The 25,082-nt window shown below is 47.2% G+C and overlaps 1 protein-coding gene across 1 annotated transcript in view; it reads right to left on the reverse strand.

Annotated features, from left to right (window-relative positions):
- LOC106646732 (uncharacterized) overlaps positions 1-25,082 on the reverse strand; it is a 170,882-nt gene that overhangs the window by 49,115 nt on the left and 96,685 nt on the right. Inside the window, exons 5-8 of the mRNA XM_089590839.1 lie at positions 24,611-24,720; positions 16,959-17,077; positions 12,245-12,499; positions 12,043-12,121 (exon numbers count right to left, since the gene is read on the reverse strand). Coding sequence (XP_089446965.1) covers positions 12,043-12,121; positions 12,245-12,499; positions 16,959-17,077; positions 24,611-24,720 — 563 coding nt within the window. The remainder of the gene's footprint in view (positions 1-12,042; positions 12,122-12,244; positions 12,500-16,958; positions 17,078-24,610; positions 24,721-25,082) is intronic.

Below are 25,082 nucleotides of genomic sequence, written 5' to 3' on the forward strand. Positions count from 1 at the left end.
TTTGAATCAAAAAAAAATTTCTTTACCCTCGTTTCGTTAAATATTTTCTTATGAGTAAAAAAATATATAAGTTAATTGAAAATAATATTTTATTAAATTAAAATTTTCTTTTTTTAATTACGAATTTCTCATTTAGTTGTACGAAATGTTTTTTTGGATCGACTAAATTTGGTTCAATTAAAAGAAAATATTTAACGGAATGAGGGTAAAGAAATTTTCTTTGATTCAAAGAATTGGGTTGCTCAGTGTGTGAGTGAAAAAAAAAAAAAAGGGAGGAATGCAATTTTTCCGGGATTTCAAAGGAACGGGGTGGAGGAGAGGGAAAATAATATCATCGTTCCGTAATTCAGAAACTCTTTTTCACCCCAGCGGGCGCCTGACCGAGAAGGTAGGGAAAAAAAAAAAAAAAACACTAGCGCGCCGGTTGTAACAAGCCGCGGAGAATTTTCCTCTTTCACGCCAGCTTTGAGAGCCGACCAACTTGTCAAAAGAACGCTCGGGGGGGAGGAAAAAAAAAAGCTAACCCAATACCAAAGGGAAAAGAGAGTTTTCTTCCGCGCCCGGAGTTAGATTAATTAAGCCAGATTATCTCGAAGGCCGCTGGAACTTCAATACTCTTTGGCGCTTTTCTTCTTCGCTACTGTGTATGTGTAGGTGTGCCCGCTCTATATTTCTCGCGCGCGGGAAAACTTTTAGCCACCGCTGTAGCCTTTTTTATCTTGCCCGTCTTACCTACATACTCGCGAGCGGAATCTTTTTTTTTTTTTTTTTTTTTTTTTTCAAAAGAGATGCGTATGCGAGATAATTTTTAATTCGTTCACGCGCTCTTTGTTCGCGTCCACAGTTGTTGCTCCATGTATCGATTGTAGGGGGTCGCTGTTTTTCATTTGGGCAAAAAAGTAACTCGCTCGTTCATTAACATAGCCGCAGTACTGCCTTTTTTTTCATCTGCATCACCCACAGGGGTCGATCTCCCTCCCCCAGTCGCTTCGTTCGTATAGCTTCGAAAACAGTATCGGGCTCATCAGCATAATTCGCGCTTAAAATTCACGTCCGCAACGATCCAGTAGTACCGCGGTAAATGCACCCCGCCCACGCCTGCGGCCACCCGTCGATACACCGATCGCTCGTTCCTGCGGAAAAGAGCACTTTTGTCGAACTTTAAAACAAAGAGGGTACACAGACGGGGGGGTTGAATGCGGAGAAAAGTTTGCCCCTCTCAAGTTCATAACGCCCGGGAAAACTCTAGAGGGGCGCTTAATTCGACAAACAAATCAGATCCGCAAGCACCGGCAAGTTTTTCTCCCCCCCCCCTCCTGTGCAACTTTGGGCGGCGATTAAGCCTGCCCGGTGTTTTTTTTTCTTTTTCCATCGCGCGTCGATCGGTTAAGTATATTTCACGACCCCCGCATCGACGCACAACCTTGACCTGCGAATGAAAATTGAGAAATAAAGTAAGAACGAGAATTTTTACATCCGCAGTGGCCACAAACTCGCGTCTCGTTCGCTCCCCTATTCGTTTCAAAGTTTTGCGTGGCAAGAGAGCTCAGCGATCAAGCAGAGTCTCGCAAGAGGGGGAGGAGGAGGAGGAGATTGCAACTCGCGGAATGAACTCGATTCCCTGCCAGTGACACCTGGAGCGCCGCGACCCCCCCACTCTCTTTCCAAAGCCATCCTTACACGTGTATGTATATGTACGTGTGTACTCTTGACGGCAGTGGCGGTGTGGATTAAAGTCCACGGGAACTTGGAGGCGACCGCGTGCAAGCAGCTGTACGCCGCTGCGGCTCTGTAAACATCCTTTGCAATGACTGACAGGAGTGTGTACAACTATACCGATGTATACCGCGCCGGAGCTCGGGCAAAGGATTTTGCCAGGGGGTGGGCTGATTGAGTGGCGATGAGCTGCTGCCAGTGCTTTGGAGAAATTGGAAAAAGGAGCCGTCTAATTATGGAAAATTAATCGAGTCTTTTACCGGCGCGTGGGGGAATATTCTAATCAAGAAAATTATATTGTCGATCGTTGGGTGTACGAAGCCCTCTTGTTTATTGCTGTTTTCATTCTTCTCGAGTTTAATTTTTTAGTTACAACGATGAGTACGAAATATATACAAGGCAGGATGTAAGGTCTACGCAGTACACTATGCGAGCATACGTGTTGGCATTCTTCTGTCTCATCTGGCTCGTCATCTACCGTAAAAACAAACGGGGCACATAAACCGAGGGGGGATTTTTTTTTCTCGTCGCATGCATGGGATCGTTTTTTCAAAGTATATATATATACACCTTAGATGCCGCAGGACGCAAAAGGAAGGATTTTTACGATCACAGCTCTAATAGAGGCGTTTCAGCTACGAATTCCCTTGTACATAGATGTCGAGAGCAGAGAGTTTTTTCAATTAGTAACGCTCATCGAGATAAACAGTTATTTTTTTACACTCTTGATGCATTTCTGTACATCACAAGTTTATAATGAAACGAAAAATAAATCGTTCGAAAGCTCGTGTATTAGAAACGTCACGTACGCAACTACCAAACTCAGTTTACGTAAATACCCAGTGCACTGCGTGAAAATATCGCTTGATTAAAAAAAGGTTAAAACAAACGGGATTCTCTTTACGCGAGAGTTTTTATATTTTTTTTTTTTTTTCACTTTATTTTCTGTTATTTATTTTTTTTTTTTTTTTCTTTTGTACGTTTTTAATCAAAGGCTCGAGCGCGTGCACGCAAAAGGATACACAAATCTACATCGGTAAACCACATTTTTTCCCGGTATTAAATATACCCCCTGCCTCCCTGTCTACTAATAAATGTGTACAAATTTCTACACATCGTGTACGCGTACGTACCAAACCCGCAAAGAAAAAAAGCCACGCGTTAAATGAAAGGAAAAAAAAATTCGTACACCCGCCAGCTTCACCGACACGTACCCCAAAGCATTTTAATTCAAACGAATAAATTTGCTCACGCACACGCGTAGTTTGCCCGTCCCTATCAAACGAATTCAATTCGCAACCGCCCCCCCCTCCTCCAGCTCACGCGCAAATGAAGTATAAATAACCGTAGAGCCGAGCAAGCGAAGCTCGCAAAGGCCGCCCCCTCCCGTTAGAGATACACTCCGAGCACACCCACACCCACACATATACACGTACGTGTACGCGGTGCTGAGATTTTGATCTCTAATTAGCTGTATATCAAATGAACGCGCTCGCCTGCTTGCCGTGCAGCGAGAACACACAGTGCTCCTTTCTCTCTTTCCCTCTCGACGTCCGACGCAACGCGGACTCGTACTACTGCCTATTGCCGGTCAGCTCTCGCACCTGCTCCTCCGCGGCACGAGAGCCTCTTTTTATCCCTCCAGTGCTCTCTTTCTCTACATGGGGATTGTTCCTCGCGCTGTAATTACAGATAAACATCAGCTGCAGGTACACACGCGCTATTTCCGCTGCCGTGCTCATTTTCCAGCTGCTGGGGGGGAGGGGGATAATGGATGGCGTTAAGAGTGCCCTCGTTCCGCCGATTGAATTTCGATGCTACAGCTTTTCTACTTTTCGCGAGCCGTGGTTTTGCAAAAGCGAGCCCGTTGCGACAGATTTTGCCATGCATGCATTCGTATACATATGGCCTCGACGGGTCCTTTGTCAGCACATTTGTACTTTTCGATCCGTGCGCACGCGTTACAAGAGAAAAGGAGGGGAAAAAACTGAGCGCTGGTCCGACGGATTAACCGTTTGTGTTTGGATTTCGTTGAGGAATTTTAATCCCACTCCTACCGGGAATATCGTTTCGTCGCGTTTGTATATTTCCGTTTCATCGGAGCGAAACAAGGACCGTACAAGTATACATTGGAAGGGACAAAATCAGCGCGTGTGTGTTAAAAGGTTCATCCGTTGGTGCGAAAATATCGTCAATGCCAACAAAAGAGGGTTACAGGGTCACCTGCGAAAGAAACAAACAAAGGGACGATTTGCATGGCTTAAATAAACTACAGTACTTAAAACTATTCGAGCAGCTTTATTTGCTTTGTTGATACTCGTGCGCGAGATGATGGTATTTTTTTTTTTTCAATTTTTATTTCCTCAAAAATCCGAGATGATCCTTATCTAGAGTTGTTCTCTTTCATACTTCCTTCTTTTTTTTTTTTTTTTTTTTTTTTTTTTTTTTTTTTCCACGTGATGAGAACGAACGATGATGCATTCATGTTTTTTTCTTATTCGTTATCAACATCTCCAGCCAACAAAACGGAGCGGCGCGTAAAGAGCCAAAGCAAATTAGCCTCGAGGTTCCGTCAATCGGAGGGAAAAGACCGTCAAGATTTTCCAGCGGCAGCGCCGAGCTCATCTCGAGATCTGCTTCCTGAAATTCCGGCATATTTCCATCTCTCGGCCCCGAGCCGGCGCGTTCTTATGACGGCGCCCAGCCAACCAACTTGGCCCCGACGGACGCTTCCCACGTAATACGTACATGGGTATACCAAACGCCCACGTGCGTCGAGGGGGTGGGCAGAGCCCGACTTAACTTCATTGACAAGGGAATTTCCCGAGGAAAGATCCTCCTCTCTCTGCCTCGTACCCCATATATATCTGCCTCGTTCTCGAGTTATTAAGATGCCGGTGCGCGCACAAGTATCTCTCGAGATCCTGTACTATATATGTATACGAGACCCACCCATCTTCCGCAACTACCCCTATACCTACCCTGCATGCACTCTCGTCTCAAAGCCGTGCGTATATATACGCGTGCAGTAATAAGTATACACGAAGGTATAGATACAACACAACGGGCCGAGTAATCGGACGAGCCGGGAATACCTTGCGCTATATACGCTGTACGCTCTGGCTTACGTCAATTTTCGTTCTGGAGAGTCGAGAAAGTTGTTGTATATGTGTGCACGCTTGTTTGCGATGTGTACGGATACTATACGCGGGATGTTGTTGGATATAACTGCAAGTATGAGGGGTAATCCTGTAGAGTGCGGGGTATGATATTTGTCTGCAGAGCAAGTATACAGTGTGTATTATAGGTGCGCTTGTGTATTTTGCGAGATCGCGATCTCGGCTAATGGCCATTTCCAACAACCTCCTCCTCTCCCATCCGATGCACTTTCCAACTCTCGCCTTACACGGTGCGTCGATCAAAATCCGTACTAGCTACTTCGATTTTTATAACGATATTAACAACAAATCCATGCTGTCTTGTACCTGTACTGTATGTCAAAATCAGTTTTGAAAATTGCATGTTTCGACCGAAGGGGCGCCCCAAAGATATTTATATTGGAATTCCTGTCTTTGAGGAAGCTTCAACGTTGACATCTTCGTCCCGCGTGATTGGGAAACTCGTGCATCAAATTATCTCGTGGCAAACGCATTCGCTGCAACATTGGGAGTATAACCTATATGATATTGTTTCCTTTTTTTTTTTTTTTTTTTTTTTTTTGGAAAATCCAGCGAGTGCCCGAAACCAAAAGCCGGAGTATCCGAGGAGTAAAAATATTCGGGGCACGACGCGACGTCACCGGTGTTATCGAAAGAATTTTTCGATAGGGTGTACATCTCCTCTTTCTCGGCTATGGCGAAAGACGACGCGGGTATAACAAGCCTCGGAGCCTCGGTAAGAATGCGTTTGATTAAAGCTCGACTGGCTTATGTTCATCGATAGTTCGCCGAGGAAACCGAACGAACGGCTCTTGTAGCTTTAGCTCGAGGTTCAACGCGGATCAACTCGAAATTTCTCGTCGAGTCCTCTCTCTCTCTCTCTCTGTGGCTTACGCTGGCTGTTGTATTACCGCATTCCTCGGCAATGTCCTTTCATTTCGAGGACCAAGTCGCAGTTTGAAGATCACATGGCTTTTTTTTTTACCTCCAGGCTAATGACAAATACTTGAAAATTTGATCACTGAGGTTGATTCTTTCGCACGCACTAAATTATAAATTGCCAGTCACGAATAGAGGCACCGATGATAAAAAAAAAAAAAAATTTTCTTCCCCACACACGCTGCACTTCCTTTCTCTACAGTAGAGCTCCGTTTACAAAGTTGGCGGCCGTGGTAGCTGTAGTTGGGGAATGAATTGTGAAATTATGATTTTCAGAGACTACACGAGTCCGCGCGAGACCTCCCCTCTTCGAACTACGACGGCAAAGTATGCTAATATCGAGCAGCAACAGAGTCCACACACGAAAGGAGCGTATAATCATAATTGAACCCTCTCCCTCTTCCCTGACTGGTCAATTTCGTATGTAGGAACCCACTATGTCGGGGCAAAGTATATTCCCGGGGCTGACGAATTTTTTATTAATTTTTTGTTTTTTACGAAACGCAAGTGCATATTGCAGTATAGACGAAAGTTTTAACGAAGCAAATTTATAGTAAAACGTAAAATACGGTGTTTTCGATGATCAAACGCATGTAACGGTATTCATTAGTAAGTTCCGTGAATGAAGATGGTTATGATCATGAAAGTTCGACGTACGAGCGAAATAATTTGAAAGCAACTCGATAGGTAACGTCGGTTGGGAGTCAAACTTTTCCCCCCGCGGGAACTACCATTGTCCAAATTCAACATTTCGCCAGTGGTACGTTTGGATTGTTTTGGCTCTATTGCGGGCATTAGGAGCCAACCGAGCCATGAATACACGGATGGCCAGCTCGTGCATTTATCCTCAAAAAATCGCAGTCATCGGGGCTGAAAATCCACGTACAATCGTATCACGCGTTGTGTACACGAGGGGATGTCCTTTTTGGCGCGAATCGGCCATACGTCCATACATAACATTATATATTTATTCCAATCCGATGGCCGTCTAAAATTAAACGCGACTCTGATTCCTGCCACTCACACCCGTACGTACGAGACAGCCGGGGATCGGTACATTAATATACGTCCACGGGACGAAATTTTCAATCGCAACGCACATATACGCCAGAAATTACAGGTCGCAGCCGATGACGCAGCAAACGCCAAAGACAGGCTGACACGCGCTTACACCGCGTTACTAATCGCCAATAGAGTGAGGGGCTGGAGGGGTTGAGTCATCGAGGGTACATACGTATATATCTCTGTATCCACCGAATGTGCAAAAGGTATCGAAACAGCCGTACATATAAGGCGCTCTCGTCCAAAGCGGATTAGCGCGACTCGAAACGATCGGCCCCGCGGTATTGTAGCTCGCACGTGAACACCCCTCCCCCCTCCTTGGCACTCGAGTAAGAAGTTGCTCCAAGGGAGTGGCGATAAAAAAAAGCCATTGGAGACAGACTCATTGGGTGTACGCACACATACACAGAGGGAGCTTGGCAATTGGCCAACGAGAATTTCCTACACCCGCTACATGTACGTATACAGTAGACACGGTAAGTGCACAGTTAGGGGGGTTGGGGTGTGTGTGTGTACGTATATAAGGTTCACCTTCTGCAGAGCCCGCGGGCTGAAGAGGGAAGGGGGTCGACAAGCTGCTTAGAGACGTATCCTCGGTCTCTATACTTACTTGCCGACAAGAAGTGCACAGGAGAGAAGGAAACGAGAGCCGGGGAAGGGGGGGGGGGATTGAGGGGCTCGAATTCGATACGTCGTGTCGCTCCTCGGTACGAGTAAGTCTGTCTGTCTGTCTGGTTGTACATATCGGACGTATATTTACTCGGAAGATCGAAACGGATCCACTGCTGTATGTATATGTATACGCCCACACTCTGCACCTATATCTCTTTCGATTGCGTTGGGGTTATGTATACAGGGAGCGCTCTCTGCTCCTATCCACACTTCTCGGGGGTATGTGTATACGTTATGTACACGATGTGAGGGGTGTATAACTATATGTACACTCGCAGAGGCGACCCATAAATGAGAGGGAGAAGTTGACAAAACAGCGACTTGAATGGTATTGACCACCGGAATATGGCGAAATAACCCTAAATCGTCAAATACGTCTTCCTTTGGTGCTAAGCTGATCGTTTCATCCCTTACGACATTTCGGGGGGGGGAAATTCTCGTTTCCACGGCTCCCCCTTTAATCTCCCGGATGTGCATATATATAACGAAACTTACAGCGATTAAGGAGGAATAATAGGAGGACTCGGCCGCTAATTGCGTTAAGATATCCCGAGGCGCTGTACCGCCAAAGTATCTTTCGGTACAAGATTGAAAGCGCGACGCGATTAGACCGTACAGCGCGAGGCTTACACAGTTTCGGGCTGGTTTTCCGTCCTCGAGCCTCTACTCTTTTCCCCCCCACTGAAAGGAACATAGTCGAAAATTTGTATGGGATTAATCGCTCTTGCTAAAAGGACTCGTTTTGGTAAACGCGGCTGGGGTTCTTCGTTTACCTATACTCAAGGTGTCTTTTACTGTAATGTGAGGGGGGGAAAAAAAAGTTGCAATTTCTTAACGCTAAAACATCATTGGAGCGGGTACAAGTGCGGATGGAAAGTTGAAGCGAGACGGCAGATGTTTCATTTTACCAAATTAAAATAAATATCAATATTAATGATCGAACGAGTCGAAAAGAGTAAAGTACACCGAGCTCCTCCGCACACATGCACACACTTATCGAGGAAAAGTTGAAGGAAGAGGGCGATCTGGAAACAGTTGGATCCACGAGTAGCCGGACGTGAATATGTAATGAAGTGTGCATTGAGAAATCGAGACGATAGGGGGAGTCGGGGGGGGGGGAGCGAGAGCAGAGCCAGCACGGTGTTAATTTAAAAAGTTTTATGGAAAAGCTCGGGGGTGGTGGGGTGGGGCATATATATACACGCCGGCGAGGAGACTTAAATTAAAATCTCCGTATCGCACAGCCGGCGAAACGGAAGAAGGAGAGCGCTCTCTCTGTAACTCACGGGATCAAGTCCTCGGGACGTTAAACCAATTTACAATTTACTTGTGGCCCCTCCCCCCTTTTTTTCCTCTCTCTCTTTCGGCGCATCGCTATTTGCTATCTGGGATTAAATCTCTTCTACTTGTGTGGGTGGACTGTTTCGGACACCCACGCGTACAACGTGTTTGCGCTGCTTTCGAGCACCTCTGCAAAGTGGAAAAATGTTGCGGAAAATTTGAGCTTTTTCATCCGCGCCGTCTAATGAAAAGGCCGTCGTCGATAAATTTCATCGAACCCATCTGCCGTGCACACACACACACACACATATATGTAAGCAATGTAGCCCTGTATACGTAGCATTAGATGAGTCGAGGCAAACAAGGAAGAAGATACATCTGCTGCTGGGGCTATGCCGTATTTCAAAAGCAGCCCAACCCTGTACACCCTTTCAATGTGTGTTTGTAGATGCTCGCGCATATTTGAACAGAGACGACGACGAACGGGGTGTAATTTGCAAAGTTCGGTTCGGCCATCGTGATGTATAGGCTCGAGGGTTGCTTTCCCGTACGGCCCCTCGCACGGATCGAATCTGAACCACAGCACCCGCGCTTTTATTTACACTCTTGACCCTGTTTTCGAGGCGCCTTGCGGACCTGCCCAGAGATTTCGCGCTCCGGTTTGGCCCTGTTTTTTTTTTTTTTTTTTTTTTCCCTTCCTCGGACTCTGTCGTAAGTATAGCTGCCAGCTGGCTGGGGTAAAAAACTTTTGGGCCGAGGAAGTTTCATTACCGGCGCAAATGGCTTTTTCGCCCGATACGCGTGTTAATTATTTTTCCTGGCGCCCTTTTCCTCCGACTCTTGGATTTCGGGGGAAAATTGGAGATGTTGTTACTAATTTGAGCATTGAAACGGTGAATAAGGTCTTGTCTCCTGTAACCGGGTAGTACTGTAGCCTCGGAGCTCCGGAGAAATAAAAGCAGATGGTCGTGATGCCGGCATTGCTCCCATGTGTGTACTGTCGGAGGCCCGAGTGGAGGAAGAAAAACGACCGAGCGGGCTTTAAACTACGCCTACGCTAGGCTACGTTGCAAAGATAAATGGTACAAGAATCGGAGGCGTTTGTCCTGATCTGTAGCCTAAGTGATTTTGGGGAATAAAAAAGAGGGGGATTTAAAAATGGCCAATTTGGGTCCGGAATTTTTATGGGGAGTCGGCCTCGTTTCTCTCGCTTCCCGTGTGTTTTATCCGTCCTGTACCGAAGCCTTCGTTAGGGGGTGCGAACTATTTCGAAAAGCTTATCGATGGTACAAAGTCTTTCCATGGGCTCTGTCATCCATTGAGCTTATAAAAGTCTTTATTTATTTTTTTTTTTTTTAAGTAGGTACAAGTAGCCAAAAATCTTCCTTACAGTGTTTTTCCTCCCTTTCTGTCTCAATACTGAACTCCCCCCCCCCCCTTCTGCCAAAGCTTGAAAAAGCAAAGCAGCTCGGCAGGCTGAGGCGCCATAAGACCAAACCCAGACCGTGATGCCCCAGCGTCTGTGAAGTTTTCATAGCCGGTCCACGTGCTTTCTGGCATCCCATGGCCTCCAATTTCTCATATTTACCCCCGCCGACTTTCCCTCGCTTCTTGCACACTTTGGTCGTCAAATTTTATGAACCGCTCAAGTTTCTTCTCGCCCATTACCAACCAGCCCAATAAGCGGCGGATCGACGTCCCCCATATTTGGTGTATTAGTACTGCAATTAGCTTGCGATTTCCAACAGCCGCGCCACCTGGTCTTTCCTTACGATCGGCGTTTACGCTGTTGCGTACGATAACGGTAGAAACATAAAAAAAAAAAAAAGAAAAATCTCTACGGGCACTTTTTCAAAGCACATCCTCCGTTCTCTAGATTGAATCGTTGCGACATCATTACCCGGGCACCACTCCCCTACCATTTTACATATCCTAGGATTTTCCTTCGTCTCTTTTTTTTTTTTTTTTTCTACGTAACTTTACAACCCCGCAAGCAAGTCCTTCTCTTTAACAACTTTTTCCCGCACACACCCCGTACACGCTCGTTATCTCATCCGTCCCTTCTTTTTGTGCGTCATTTTCCTCTCTCGGTACCTTTGTTCGCCGAGCCCTTTTTCTCCTCCCTTTGAAAGCGAGCAATAATTCCGTGCTCCTCGAGCGAAAACTAATTTCCCGGCCGCTCATGCTGCTGCTTTTGCTCTGCTCCCCCACACACCCTTGTACGTCTCTCTGCTCTCTGGCCTTTTATCGCACGCTCGGCAGGTCGGCACGAGGCGACAACTCGCCGGTGAAATCGCAACGAGAGAGAGGGTCGAACTTTTCTTTTTTTCCCTCCAACTCTCTCTCTCTGTACGCGTACGCGATTGGCCAGTGTAACACACATACACGCGTACTTATATTTACGAGGTGCTCGCGTTGCACGTCGATCCACCGGATTTCGTATGGGCGCGCGTGCCTCTCTTTTTACGAAGGGCCTGAAATTTTATCGCCGGACCGAAGGAGTTTTATCGCTGCTCTTCTCGTTTTACTCGCGCGTATGGCCCCTACACAGAAATCGCTGAGACCCTTTGTTTCCTATCGGTTGTGTACGTTTTCGTGTTTTTGGTGGTGATCCTTTGAGTTGCAACAAACAGTGCCCACCAACGAAATAAGCCACGCAGGGGTGCTTCGATGGATCGAGGTTTCATTGATAATTGGAGTAAAACGTCAATCGCTTTAATGAAGGGCAAATATTTGTGACGACAACGGGGGGGGGGGGAATGAAAAAAAAGCATCCAGTTCGCGAAACCGAGCAACGCGTGCTATTAGCGAAATTTTCAAAATCCAGAGCAGCGTAACAACCCCCCTCCCTCCAATTCAAGGTACATCGCGGATAGACGCCGGTTGAATGACAATTGCCGGCCCGGCAAATTACTGCCTTCCCTGCCCCCACTCGCTAATTACCTCGGTAGCACGGCAGGGCTCAATTTTTCCGCAATTAGCCTAACTGGAGGTGCTCCATACTCGGGGCTACCCCAACTCTTTCATCATCGATTCGTCACTCGCGCCACCACCATAACCACCGCTAATAACAGACTGTGGGACTCGTTGCTCCGTCCCTCGAAAATTGTTCCTACACCGGGGACACACGCACGCATGCCAATTACATCGATTTAGCTGATGCTTCGCGATAAAAAATAACCAACCAGTTGAAGAATCACGTGTATATACGTACCTTGAGCTGCACGGGCGCCGGCTCCGACGCGAGCAGCTGTTTGAGCGCCGTGTGCCCGTTATTGTTATTGTTGTTGTTGTTGTTGTTGTTGTTGTTGGTGCTGTTGTTATTGTTATTGTTGTTGTTGTTGTTGTTGTTGTTGTTGTTGTTGCCAGGATTGCCGTTGTTCGGTGTGGAATTGGTAACGGCAGCGGCGCCGTTGGGTCCGGGCGTGCTGGGCGTGCTGGGATTGCTGCCGGGGGTGTTGGGCGTGTTGGGCCCCGTATTCGGGCTGCTGGGACTCGCGCTGCCGTTGTTGTTGTCGGCGCCGACCTTGGCCGCGGTGGCCGCCGCCGAAGCCGCGTGGTGGTTCTCCGTGTGTCGGCGCAAGCTGCGCGCGTCGCAGTACGATTTGCCGCAACCCTCGGCCTTGCACTCGTACGGCTTTTTGTTGCGGTGCGTCAACGAGTGACCGTTCCTATGGAAAAACAAAGGGTGACAAGTTATTATTGTTATTTTTTTTTTTTTTCCCATTCGATCCGTAGATAGTATAAGACTTGCCAAAAAAAACACACACTAAAATATATTACCTCTACTTGGTAAGTAGGAAAACACAAAGGAAGGAGGGGGGACAGTCGTAATGAAATTTTCCAATCTCCCGAATCCCCTGGTGACGCGGTGGTGCACTCCCCGGAAATCCCCTTGCTCAGCAGAGTCAAATCAATGAAGCCGCGAAAGCGGGTGGGGGCAGACATCGCATACGCAAGCAATGAAACATGACTACACGGGGCAAGTATATACACTTGGCAATTGTCGAGAGGGGGAGAGGACAGGATGAGTGCAAAGGTATCGCTTGCACGTGGAGGTCCCCCCCTGCATTTGCGTGAACTATATGTATATATATGTACGCTGTCGCACAGGAGAGGACCAGACCGTGTGTCGGTGAACAGCGGAGCGAGAAGATAAAGAGAAGATACGCTCGCGAGAGGATCACATGCAAGCAGGGGAATACACGTGGGACGACGCGAAAGCTGTAGCTAGGAGAGAGAGGATCGAGTCACGAGCGAGGAAACAAACCTTCGGATACACGCGCAAAGCTCTCTCCTGTATATTCTATGCAAATGTACATCTGTTTACAGTTTCGAAATTCCCCCCTGCCACGTATACCATATACCGTTTCCCTCTTGATTTTGTCTTGCGCGATATAGCCATCGCGCCGTAGTAGCTCGATCGCATCGGTACTACGATCTTGTTCGCGAGAGATCTGTCGATCTCCGATAGCAATGAGGAACGTTCAGGGTGTTTCCTCCTCTTTTTATTTTCCTACGATTCTAGAGGGTCGATCGAAAGAAAGGAAAAAAAGGTATATAATCTGTATAGGAAAGAAGGAGGGGTTTTTTTTTTTCATAACAATCCTAGGTTTCACGTTCTTTTGTCCATTTGCATCAATAATTGCTCGATTCGATTCTTTAATGATAAAACCCACTTGTGCACCGAAAGGAGTAGGGAAAACAAAAACAAAAATGCATCGCCACGCCGTCGTTGGCGCTTGTACAAGAGCAAAGTGAGGACAAAAAGAGTATAGGAGGAACGTCGAGGGGGCGCTTAAAATCCGCCCCTAGGCACGATTCCTCACACAGGGGAGTGAGAAACGAGAAGGAATCGGAAGAAGGAGGAAGGGGGCTCTTGAAAATCAAAGACGAGGCTCGTGTTTTTTTTTGTTTCCCCTTGAGTCGTACTCGGCTCTGCAAGCACCTGTCGCCTAAGTGTTTCCTTGTCTTTCAGGTGGGCGCAACAGGCGCGCTTTTTCACCCCCACAAACAGTGGATATCCTCGAGTTTGGGCTGATGATTTTACAACGATCCAACAAAAGTAAAATTAACGATTAAGAAGAAAAAAAAACAAGCCTCTAGTATCCACGTATACTCGTGTTATCCATAATTCAGAAGCACTGTACTATACCAACTCGCAGATAACACCCAAGTTTCGCCCGAAGCCGTGCATCAACATCGCGTCCGAGCAACTGCGAGGCGATTCAAGATTAAGAGCAGATAGAGCAGCTCGTGAGCGCGACGCGCAAACAACAACTATAACTCGCCGAGCACCTCCCCGATGCTCTTTCTCCTACACGCGGAGCAGCTAATCGATACCGTCCCTTCAGTCTTGCCAGTCTGGTCGAGTAGGCTTGACGTTATCGGGAACGGGAACCCTTTGACGCGAGGCAGCGCAACGACTCCCAGTCAATCTTGGCCTCGTGCGCGTACGGGGGGAAACTCGGCTTGTGATGGATGATTCGAGGTGCGGATGGAAAAGCAAACGGAGTCACTGAAAAGTCTCTCTCGTCGCTTTTTTTTAAGGCTCACTCGACTCGAGGCAAAGGAAATAACATTGGAGCTCGGAAGGGAAAGAAAAGAGTCGAGGATGTCCGAGCGAATCGCGATCGAGATTGTGTTTAAAGACGAGAGATCCCGGCTGAATGGGGCGGTAATTGCAGTAGCGGGAGATGAGAGCCTCGCGTCTCAAAAATAACAATTCGCTTCCCATTGAGACAGGGCCCTTATCCTCTGTCGTGATGGAAAAAAAAAAAAAAAGGAGGAAAAGAAATAAAGACTCGGTAAATTGAGAGGAAGCAAACTCGGACAGCTGCGTACCTCCTCGGGCATTGTCTAGAGAAAAGAAAGGAGCGAGGGATTTAAGTGCCTGCTTTAAATATCCAAGACGGCACCGATGAAATCGCTCGCCCTTTCCTCCCTCCCTTCTTTCGAGGACCAACTTTTAAGTCCCGCGAAAAACGGGGAGTTACGGCTTTTTCGCGCTCCCTCGCGTGATACTGTACCATCGCTATGGGGTCCGGGAAATACAAGCGACGGCGAAAAGTTCCCTCGCGCAGTATATAACAAAAATAGAGGGAGAAAAAGCTCCACTGCAGCGGCGGTAAGATGGAGAGGGGAAAGTGACGTCAATCGACGGCGGTAGGGGGGGGAGAGGGAGAAAGAGTATCGAGGATAAAGAGGCCGGTGGAGCGAGGGGGAGTTAACGGTGTGCCAAATGCAAATTCCATTCGGGCGAAGAGGAGCCACCCTCGTTAGCGTGTCCCTCCCCCGGGGAACTAAATTGGTTTCGAGGTGGAAAAGCGGTCCTCTCCGCGTGTATATATGTATATGTATGGGAATTCGGGGGGCGAGGACTTTTCTGGATAATTAAAGAAAGAAAAAGCTAACGAGCCGTCCTCCCTCGCTATGGCTGTACACGGTTGTCGTCGGATGATCTTCCGATTCGCCGAGTGCAATGCTACAAATGCATTCTTACTTTACCCGGGAAAAGGGGGGTGGAGTGGTCCCTTGAACTGAATTATCAACGTAATGAACCTTCGTTTTTCCTTTGTTCCGATCTTTCTCCCAACGACTCGGAACGTCCGACGATGATAATCACCGGTAAAAAGCCGTCCCGTCGACCTGTCATCCCCGAAAAGCACGACTCGACCGTATAAAGTCCAACGACCAAAATACCCTCTACTACGGGACTATTTTTTTTTTTTTCTTTTTTTTTTCACTCCCACTGGCTATGGCACTAATCCGCAGAGTCAGCTATTCCGTCTCGAATGAAATACCGTCCAGCACATCCATATTTGTACGTGCACGGAAAAGTGCATCCCTCGTCCCCCCTTCCCTTCCTGTACGTGTGTATATAGATCCTTCGGAGTAAAAACAGTAAAAGCAAGTGGATGGGATGGATCCCGAGTATTAGTGTCCTTCGGAAGGACGAAATAAATATACGGGAGAGGGGAGCCAGTTAGGAAGCGGGAGTCTGCAGCCAAGCTTTCTCTTCTTACTCCGCACTTCCGTCGATGTGCCATTGATTTCTTTTTCCCTCTTTCTTCTCCCTTTTCTCTCGATTCGTGGCACACGAATTGAATCCTCACACAATCCTCGTCCCTTGCCCCCTCCCTTGCCTTCTGTTCGCGAAAGCGTGCGTTGTTCGACCAGAAACTCTCCCACCCGGCCGAGCCTTTGTTTTTTTTTTTTTTTTTTTTTTTTTTTTTTTTATTCTTTTTCGTTCGATTCACGTACGCCGCGCGCTGCACCGCTTAATAATGAGGCCTGCAGACGCGACGCGACGTGACCGCTCGACGCCAATATTCCCCCCCCACCCCTTATGTGTACACAGGCTGCAAGTGCCAGAACCTCTCGGCGTCGGCTAATACCGTTCTGCTGTTTTTCGATTTTCTTGCCTCCTCGAGCGTACACACGTGCTCCTGCTCACGGTTGACGCCCCATACACCCTCTCTGATTCTTTCTGCCTCTCTCCATTGTTTTCCTACGTTTCAACCTTTAAGGGTGTACAGAAGGAGTTTTTCGAAAGGAAAAAAGTAAAATAAAAATCTCGTGCTCGCAAAACCAGTACTGTTTATCGTTTACGCATATATATATATGTATAGGGTGAAATTAGGTGAAGCTGGCGTTGCATGGAAATTCGGAAAAGCGTGGACAAAAGCTCGGGCTGGTGTATACGCCTGCAGAATAAGCGGGGCTCGACAGCTGCGGCTGCGACTTGTGATTTGTACGCGGGACATCAACGGGAAAGAGACGTTCGCAGGTGCACGTATACACTAATGAATCCTCCCGCGAATATTCCCAGGCGCGCGCAAGCGATGACGCCTTGTAGCGTGCAGATGTCGGGAACAAGGAGGAGGAGGAGGAGGGAGGATATATATATATATGAGGAATGCCAAGACCTTGCCCCTTTTCTACCCTTATCCCTGGGCTCCGAGAAACGAATAAGCAGCAACACCCACGTGCATACCTCGTGCACAGACTGCAGCAGGGAATATTATAATGAATGGGTGTCTTTCGAGGTATCATAAGCACCACCACCAGCAAAATATATATATATATATGTGTGTAGTAAAGGAGAGAGCAAGAGAGAGAACAACTCACAAGTGGTCCTGCCGCTTGAAGGCCTTGCCGCACAAGTTGCAGGAATACTTGCGCTCGTCGCTGTGCGTCAGCTTGTGCTTCGTGAGCGCCGATGCGTTGTTGAACACTTTGCCGCATACCTGGAAACATACAACACACATATATAAGGTGGATGGATATATATATATATATATATATATATATGTGTGTGTGTAGCCATACATGTATTATGTATTGTATTGCGTCTATCTATAGCATGATATACGTGGGTGCGTGTGCCTCTATTGTCGCGTTGCTCCTTGACTCTAACTTCTTGCTCGCGCCGGCGAATTACTTATCCGCAACTCGTGCGTTATATATATACATATCTCGGCACTTGCGCCGATACGAGTGGGCCGTTACGTGGATTCGGCTTAATTATATACATATCGCTCTACAGGGTGAAGATGTCGTTGCAGCTGTCGCATTTGGTGCGTTTTCGTCGCCAAGTTTGGCAATAAAAGAGACGTATACCGTTGTCATTGAAATATAAAAGTTAGAATTATTTTAAGTGTATACAGCAAAAAAATTAATCAGCTTTACTGACTTGAAACATATTTTACAATCGATGTGTGATATAAGTGACGCATGCTATAATATTTCCTTTATTTCGGACAATTATACGCCCACGATGATATTCAAAGCTCCCCCTTCCTTCCCGAGCTCGGAGCGTGAATTTTTAACGATCGAAGCGAGCCGCTCGCGATCGGCCCGAATAATAAAAGAGCCGCGGCTGGTGCGCGAAATTATATAATCAGCGCGCGAGTTATGATTAAAGCCCGCAAATTTGTTACCCCTTTCTTCCTCCCTCGTCTCGCCGCAATCCTAATTTCGCGTATTAAAATCAACACCGTTTGAATATTCATGGGCGAATCGGCCGAGCGATTCTCGCTGGAACGGCTTAATCAAGCGTTGTTGGCTTGTATGAAAATCATTTCCATTCAATCGCGTTAAAATCGATCAAAGTCTAGAAACGAAAATGGTTGGAAAATTAGAAGAAAAGAAAAAGGCACTACTTACGTAATGCGTCCCTCGAAAGCAACGATTTCCCGGGCCCATTGTTCAAAGCTCGAAACAATGTAGCGTCAAATTGAGGGAGGGGGAAAAAAAAAGATCGAAGCTACAGATGACACGGGAGAGGTGATGCAAAGCTGATTTCACGGCGCGAGCGCTTATTAGTCGAGCGCCGGGTAGAAATAATTGGTGGGGCGATTGATTGGTTGGCCATAGGAGAGACACAAGAGCGCACACCCGCAGAAAAGAAAAAGAGAGCGAAGTGGGTGTGCACTCGGAGGGTTGCAGTTTTGGCCAGCGGTGCATATACACAAGGTCTCGGTGTGTGTGACTAATAGAGCGCGAAAACCACCGGCGCCATGTGCCACCGTAGCTGCTGATTCGGCTTACTCTATCTCTCTCTGGTCTAGCTTTATCGCTCCATTTGGCTTTTGTTTCTCTCTGTCGCTGCGCGGACGCCACTTGCTCACGGGGGGAGTTGTGCCACTGCTGATTTATACGTCGCTGCTATTGCCTGGGCTCACGCGCGTGAGCGCGATTTGTTTTATTTTCATTCAATAATAAAGCTCTCTTTGCTCGGCTGCTCGTTCGTTCGTTCGTTCGTTCTGTTGACACTTTTGCGACTGAGTTTTGTTTATGAGGGATTAAAACTCGTTATTTTTCCCGCGCGGACTCCCGAGCTTTTTTTTTTTTTTTTTCTGTCGTCACCTGCTGGGGCGTTTTATTTTATTTTTCGTGGGAAAAAAGTGCTTGTGCATTATGGCATTTTTTTTTCAACCCAAAAGGATTAAAACCATCGCTTTTGAAGGCTGACGATTTTTCGTGCGTATAGTGGTTTTTTTTTTTTTACAGGGCGTACACAAATGTAAAGAGACAATGCCCTTTGGTATCGACATTTGGAGAGTGACAAATTGTTGAAATACAGCTTCATACATTTTTTCAACATAAATTATACTGTTCCGATCGAAATGGACCCAGACAACTATTGGTAACTAACAATTAAAGGCAGATGGAAAAAATGTAGCATATTTTGAATTTTTTATTTGCCAAAATAAATAAAACAGAGGAGCATTTAGGCAATTTTTATAATCAGTCGGAAAAGAAGAAATAGTTTTCAACAAGGAGGGAAATTGGGTTAAGAAACGTAACGAAGGGTGAAAAAAAGAAAACGAAATCAGAGACGAGGAAGGGGTCGCGCATTGAGGAACGCGATAAGCACTAAAGCCGAGTACGTATATATACACACATAAGACCAAGCCGACGAGTTTTTCCACGCGAATAAATAGGCGATGGGCCGAGAGCTCTACTTTGATCCCCGCCCTTGGCTGTCTCTTCCCTCATGGCTGCACACACGCGCGCACGAGAGAACCCGGGAACTCGAAATTAATTTCCACCGCGCACCTGCCAACCCCGCGTTTTATCATCCGCGAATACTCTCCGATTCCCCATCCGTAGTGTATAGGCCGGACTCCCCCGCTCGCTTGGCTCGATTTTCGCGGCGGGGAAGCGGCGCTCGGAAACTTTTACGCGTCGAGGCGATGGAACTCGCGCCTGCATCGGAGATGAAAGCCCCAGGAAAAATCTGATATTAACATTCCCGCCCTACGGTAAGTCTTCCAGAGTATATTAAGAGCGCGCACTCGAGCCCTCGGCAAATATTATGATTTTCATTTCCCCTCGCTTAATTGAAAAGCTCTAATGCAACCACGCACCCATACCCACCACACCGATGCTATTGCGTCAATCGATCGTTTCCTCCCTCCTCCCACCCCAACCTCATCCATTTATACATATAGACCCTTCGCTTGGCTCTTCTTTTTTTTTTTTTTTTTTTTTTTCCTGCTCTTCTCTGTCCTTTTCACTCGCTCGCGGAAAATTGAAATCGCGCTAAGCTTCGCTGCTCTGTATATTGATGTATATCAACCGCAGGTCGATTTCGTAATATGTTTGCTGATAAAAGTGGAGTATGGGTAGTCATATCTGCGAGTGGAGCGAGAAAAGGGAGGAAAAACAAATGAACGGAGGAAAGGGCCCTCCCCCCCCCCAGTATGGTATTGGTTTCTCGTGATTGCCCACTCGAGTGTACATTTTTGAGCGAAAGAGTCGTCCTCTTTTCATTAACCCCCCAGATCGAAGCGATTTCGTGTATACTTTGACGCTGATGATATTATTATTATTATTATGATTGGTTATATGTGACTCAGAGGCTTGTACACTGTAATCTCCCCGTTGCAATCTCGAGTCTTTCTCGTCAACGACCCGTGAGAGAGAAGAGCATCGGGATAAGAGGCGCAAAGCAGAAGTGCACGGAATCCAGATATATTGACTCAAGGAGGGAAGGCTTTCACTTGCACATCGGAGAAAGTGTGAGAAAGAGCTACAAGGACGCGAGATCGTAGCCAGGATAGAAGCTGGGGGGGGGGAAGGATGAGCTCCCGAGTTTCCGAGCCAGCAAGAGCCCTAAAGCTGAAAATCTAATTTACGCGGCTCTAACCTCTTACTCCGGCTCCTCCTTCTTCTCCTTGGCTCGAGGAGCCACAGATGCGCGCACAGACGCTAGAGTTTCAATTTACGAGGCATCACGTGTCCGCGCCCACGGCCTTGGAGTCGTCATCGTGCCAAAACCGAAATTCCTCCCTCCCACCCTCCCGTGTGTATATGTACCATTATACACACCCACACACGCGCCAGTTCTCTTCGAATCGCGCTCTCGTCAAGCATCGTTCCGAGCGCAGATACAACATCGATTCTCCAGCTCCACTCTCGCGTAAAGCCCTCCCCCCGACCCGCTCCATCTCTCTCTCTCTCTCTCTCTCTCTCTTCAAAAGCTAAGCAAACATCATTACTCGCGTGCGCCTTTGCCTTTGCTTCGGGGCTCGATCCAACTGTAACCCACCCCCGCCCACCTCGTTTTTGGCCTCTGCCTTTTTCCGCGCTCTCGTTGGATGGATCTCGGCTTGACGACGATAGAGCCACACTCCTTCCTAGATATTCGTGGTAAATAAAAAAAAAGGAAATTCTCGAAAAGCAGCTGTATGTTAATACCCATTCCTGATGCCTCGCTGGTCTCGTCTCAAAGACGCGAAACACGAGAACGATAGTGTCGGATTATATGAACACGTGCACGCGTATAGCCGAACTCGCTCTCAGCATCAAAGAACACGCCGCAGGGGCCCTGTGACGGGCGTCTCCCCTCGATACAATGCGCGCGTGTGTGTAGCCCGAGTTTGCTTGTCTTTTCGATGACTCGTGCGCGCGGAACACTCGCCGTTCCCGGAATCTCTGATTTGAATTTCAAAAATGCTCGGGCTTTTTCGCACCTTGAGCTTTTAAAGACCCCGTGAGCTCTTTTGACGCCTCGTGTTTACACGTATGCGTGAATACATTACGCGCGTTTGGCTTTTTTTTTTTTTTTTTTTTTTTTTTTACGCTCGCACACGCGCCTTTGTTACTTTTGTTTTGCGCTTGCGATGGCGAATGAGCACATATGAATTTTAAAGAGATGCGGGGGTCCCTTTGGAGAATCGAATTAGCTGCCTTGCTTTGATGCGCTGGGAACACTTTTTTTTTCACCGTCTGACTGTATCAACTTTGTACTACTTGAAACGAAGATCACGGCATGCTTGATTATATGCATAAAAAATGAACAATCTCTGGTTCTTCACTCACTATCGGACGACTTTCTATTTTGGTCTATTTTACTGAGTCATGGCTGATTTTGTTTGAAGTAAAAGTAACAATGGTATGAACGTAAATAAATACACCAGTTTACAATTTTATCGAAAAGTTATTAATGACAAACAATCAAAACACTACCCCCCACAGCCCTCCGATTCCACCAGTTTATAGAACCCGTAGAATTTCAACTCCATGAACGGCCGTCCAATAATAAATTAGACCAGAAATCACGGGGTTCCGCCAGCGATTGTAGGTGACGTCCTCCCTTGGTCGCCCCGTTTCCGCCGTAGCCAGCGTCTAACTTGCTCTCTCCCTTCCCCCGCAGTTCACAGAAGTTTGGTTAATTAAGGGGACAGTGTCAGAACGCGGAGGGAGCAACTCTCGGGCGTGCAAAACGGATGTCAGCGCCGCCACGTGCGTGAGCATCCACACATACACCGACCTCGACTGCGCTTCCACCACAGCTCTCCCCAACTAATTTCTCCCACGTCACGGATTTTTTTTTTCAACACCCGGCCTAAAAATAACCAATTTCCGGCACCCCGATGTTAATTCGATCAACCCACGGCTTTACCCATGATACATGCTAATGACAAATTAAACTCACGCACGGCTCCGCGAACGAGTAACGTGAACTCCCTGAATGAAATATGATGAACTGGAGAGACCAAGATCATCAAATACCCATCGCTCGTTGATTCTTTTCCTTCTCCCCTTTGCCTGTATCTTCCGATCTCTCTTCGACAACCACACCCCACCCTTAATCTCGTAACAATCAACTTGCCCCCTCGTCGCAGGAGTTAACTCTTTGACGCAGAGGAGGGGAAAGAAGTGTGTGTGTGTGTGTGCACAGAGCGAGTGAGAGAGAGAGTCGAAACACAACCAACTTTCCTGCCGGTCGGTCAATTAATTAACTTAACGACTCAGACATGTCCCGGGTTTCCCTTTGATCTTACACCCGGTCGGGCGGAGTAAATCGCCAGCTCGGGCCCATCGGGAGAGCCCGCTCGTTAGAGCCGTATGGACGCGCGCTCATTTTTCCCCCAAAGCTTCCCTCGTTTATCTTTTCTCCGCTCCGCACTTGCCCGACTCTGGATTTTTTTTTACCCCCCCCCCTGCCGATCTTATTTACCGATCCGCTCGGGCGTATACCGGGATATAATCGAGTTTGACCGACCCCCCCGATGGCAATTTGTTTTGTATGTCCGCTGTTTGGTTTTTTTTCTTCCAGAGAACTGCGAGAAAATCGTAAAATCAACGATTCATTCGCATCGAGATCAATGAAGCCGCGCGTCGCAGTGAAAAGAGAAAGTGAGCGAAAAGGGCCGGGGATTGACGGAACGAGGGGGATGAGCGACGGGGCGAGACATTACCGTCACCGGGAGGCCGAGAAAGGGGAGACTAATTCGTCGTTAACTCGATACATCGACGAGCCTCGTCTCGGCGGAAGAGTAGTATGAAAGGGCGGCCGTAGGCCCGTCATTTAATTACGAGCGCGGGGGGGGGAAGGAAGGAGCAAGCCCCCCCTTCTCTCTCGATACAGGGGACACATTATCCGCGCGGAATTCAGTCGGCTCCTCTTGCGAGGATTAACGGGTTCTAAGCAGCGGTGGAACGTAAAGGTGGCGATGGGTGTTGCTTGTGTGGAGTAGCCGAGCCAAGGGCTTTCGGGGCCGAATGAATATTCAACAGCCTTTCTCGGCGACACGTCGTGGAGGTGTCGTTGGACCGCGCTCGAGTGCAGACGTCGGCGACGGTGTAGGGATTTTTTTTTTTTTTTTTTTTTTACATGGGAGAGGCTCAGCAGCTGATGAGAGGTCCCCTTGTATTTGTAATGATTGTTTGAATGGGGTAATTACTAGCATTACGAAAAACATTTTATTGCGATGAGTTGTTCTGCTGGTAAGGGCGTATAAATTACACGCGATGTTTAATGAAAATAAACTAGTGCCAACTTTACACGTTTATTAAATGACGGATTACCAACGAAAGAAACAACGAGTTTTTACATAAACTGTAATTTTCATTAAAAAATCACGGTAAATATTTGCGTCAACTAAGCGTTATTAAAGTCGTTTACACTGACTACATAATACGTAATATTCTTTCTTCAAAATTAAAAAAAAAAACATTTACACAAGCTACGCAATTTTGTACCACGCCCGGAGCACTTGTTACAAGCTGCGCGCACATTTCATTTTACTTTATTTTTTAATAGAGTTTTATTAAAATTGCAGCTCTGCGCAAGCATATTTTTGTTTTATTTCTCCTTCCTCGTCCTCTGGCGTGTTTTTACGGCCAATTTTGTAAAATGAAAAATATGTTTTAACGTTTGTGCATCATCCAACGGATTTGTAACAACGTTTTCATACTTGACGTTTCAAAGAAATAGCTTTTTCCTCGCTTGCAATTAAATTCACTTGATCGTCCGCGCGATTTGCGAAAAATTAGCCCGAAAGCTTTTGAAAAATCTCGAAACTCAAACAGAAAGTACACCGACCGAAAAGATAAGTACTTTAAGCAGCAGAGCGAGCGAGCATTTCAAGAAGGCCAATTCAGAGAGAGAACCCAAAGTTGCTCGCTTTGGGGAAAATTTACATCCTTGCAGGTGGCGTTAAGTTTTTCGAAATAAATACACTCGGCCGGGACGCGAAGTAGGTCAGGCTCGTTAGCGACGGTATCGCTGCGCTGCCAGAATTCGGACAAACGAGAGACGGGACCGTATCGGGGAAGCGAAGCGGAAAAAGGATAGAGTAAGGACGCGCGCAACCGTCCGTGACCGTACCTATATTTTTCCTGCACGTCCCGAGTTAACACACGCGCGGCACTCCTCGTTATCCTTTAAGTTTTTTGCAGCTCATTTAATATTTGTCCTCGATTCACGCTCGGGCTGACCACACATTGACCATCACTACTGACGAGTCGACATGTGTTTAACGTACCTGGCACTGCTGAGGCCCCTGTCGATTCGGCGAAGAGGCTTTCGGCCTCGGCTTCTTGACACCCAATTTACCGGGATCGCCTGAGTTTGTCCTCGACTCCTCTCCGCTGCCTGGAAACACACAAACAAAACATCCAACGATTAGAGCATAAACTATAATCACGTGTATTAAAATAAAAAAATATATTATTTGCAAGTTCATTGACAAAAGTCTCGCGATTGGTTCTCGCAGTTAGAGGCAACGACGCAACGACCTATCCATCATGCATGGGGGCGCGATAAATTTTCCTCAGCCCGCAACCGCCGAACTTTTGTTTCGCAAATTAAAGTTAGCGCTCCCCCCGTCGTCGTCTCCCTCTGCCAAAGGAAAGCGCAGAAGAAGAAGAAGGACGAGCGGGAGGCAAAAGCACGTGAAAATTTTCGCGGAGCATATCAGCCCGAAACTTTCAGGCAACTCGGGAGGTAGCAAACAC

The sequence above is a fragment of the Copidosoma floridanum genome, unplaced genomic scaffold (genome assembly GCF_036245765.1).
Source record: "Copidosoma floridanum isolate Cflo_tuat_1 unplaced genomic scaffold, Cflo_Japanese_pri ptg000013l, whole genome shotgun sequence".
NCBI classification, from domain to species: domain Eukaryota; kingdom Metazoa; phylum Arthropoda; class Insecta; order Hymenoptera; family Encyrtidae; genus Copidosoma; species Copidosoma floridanum.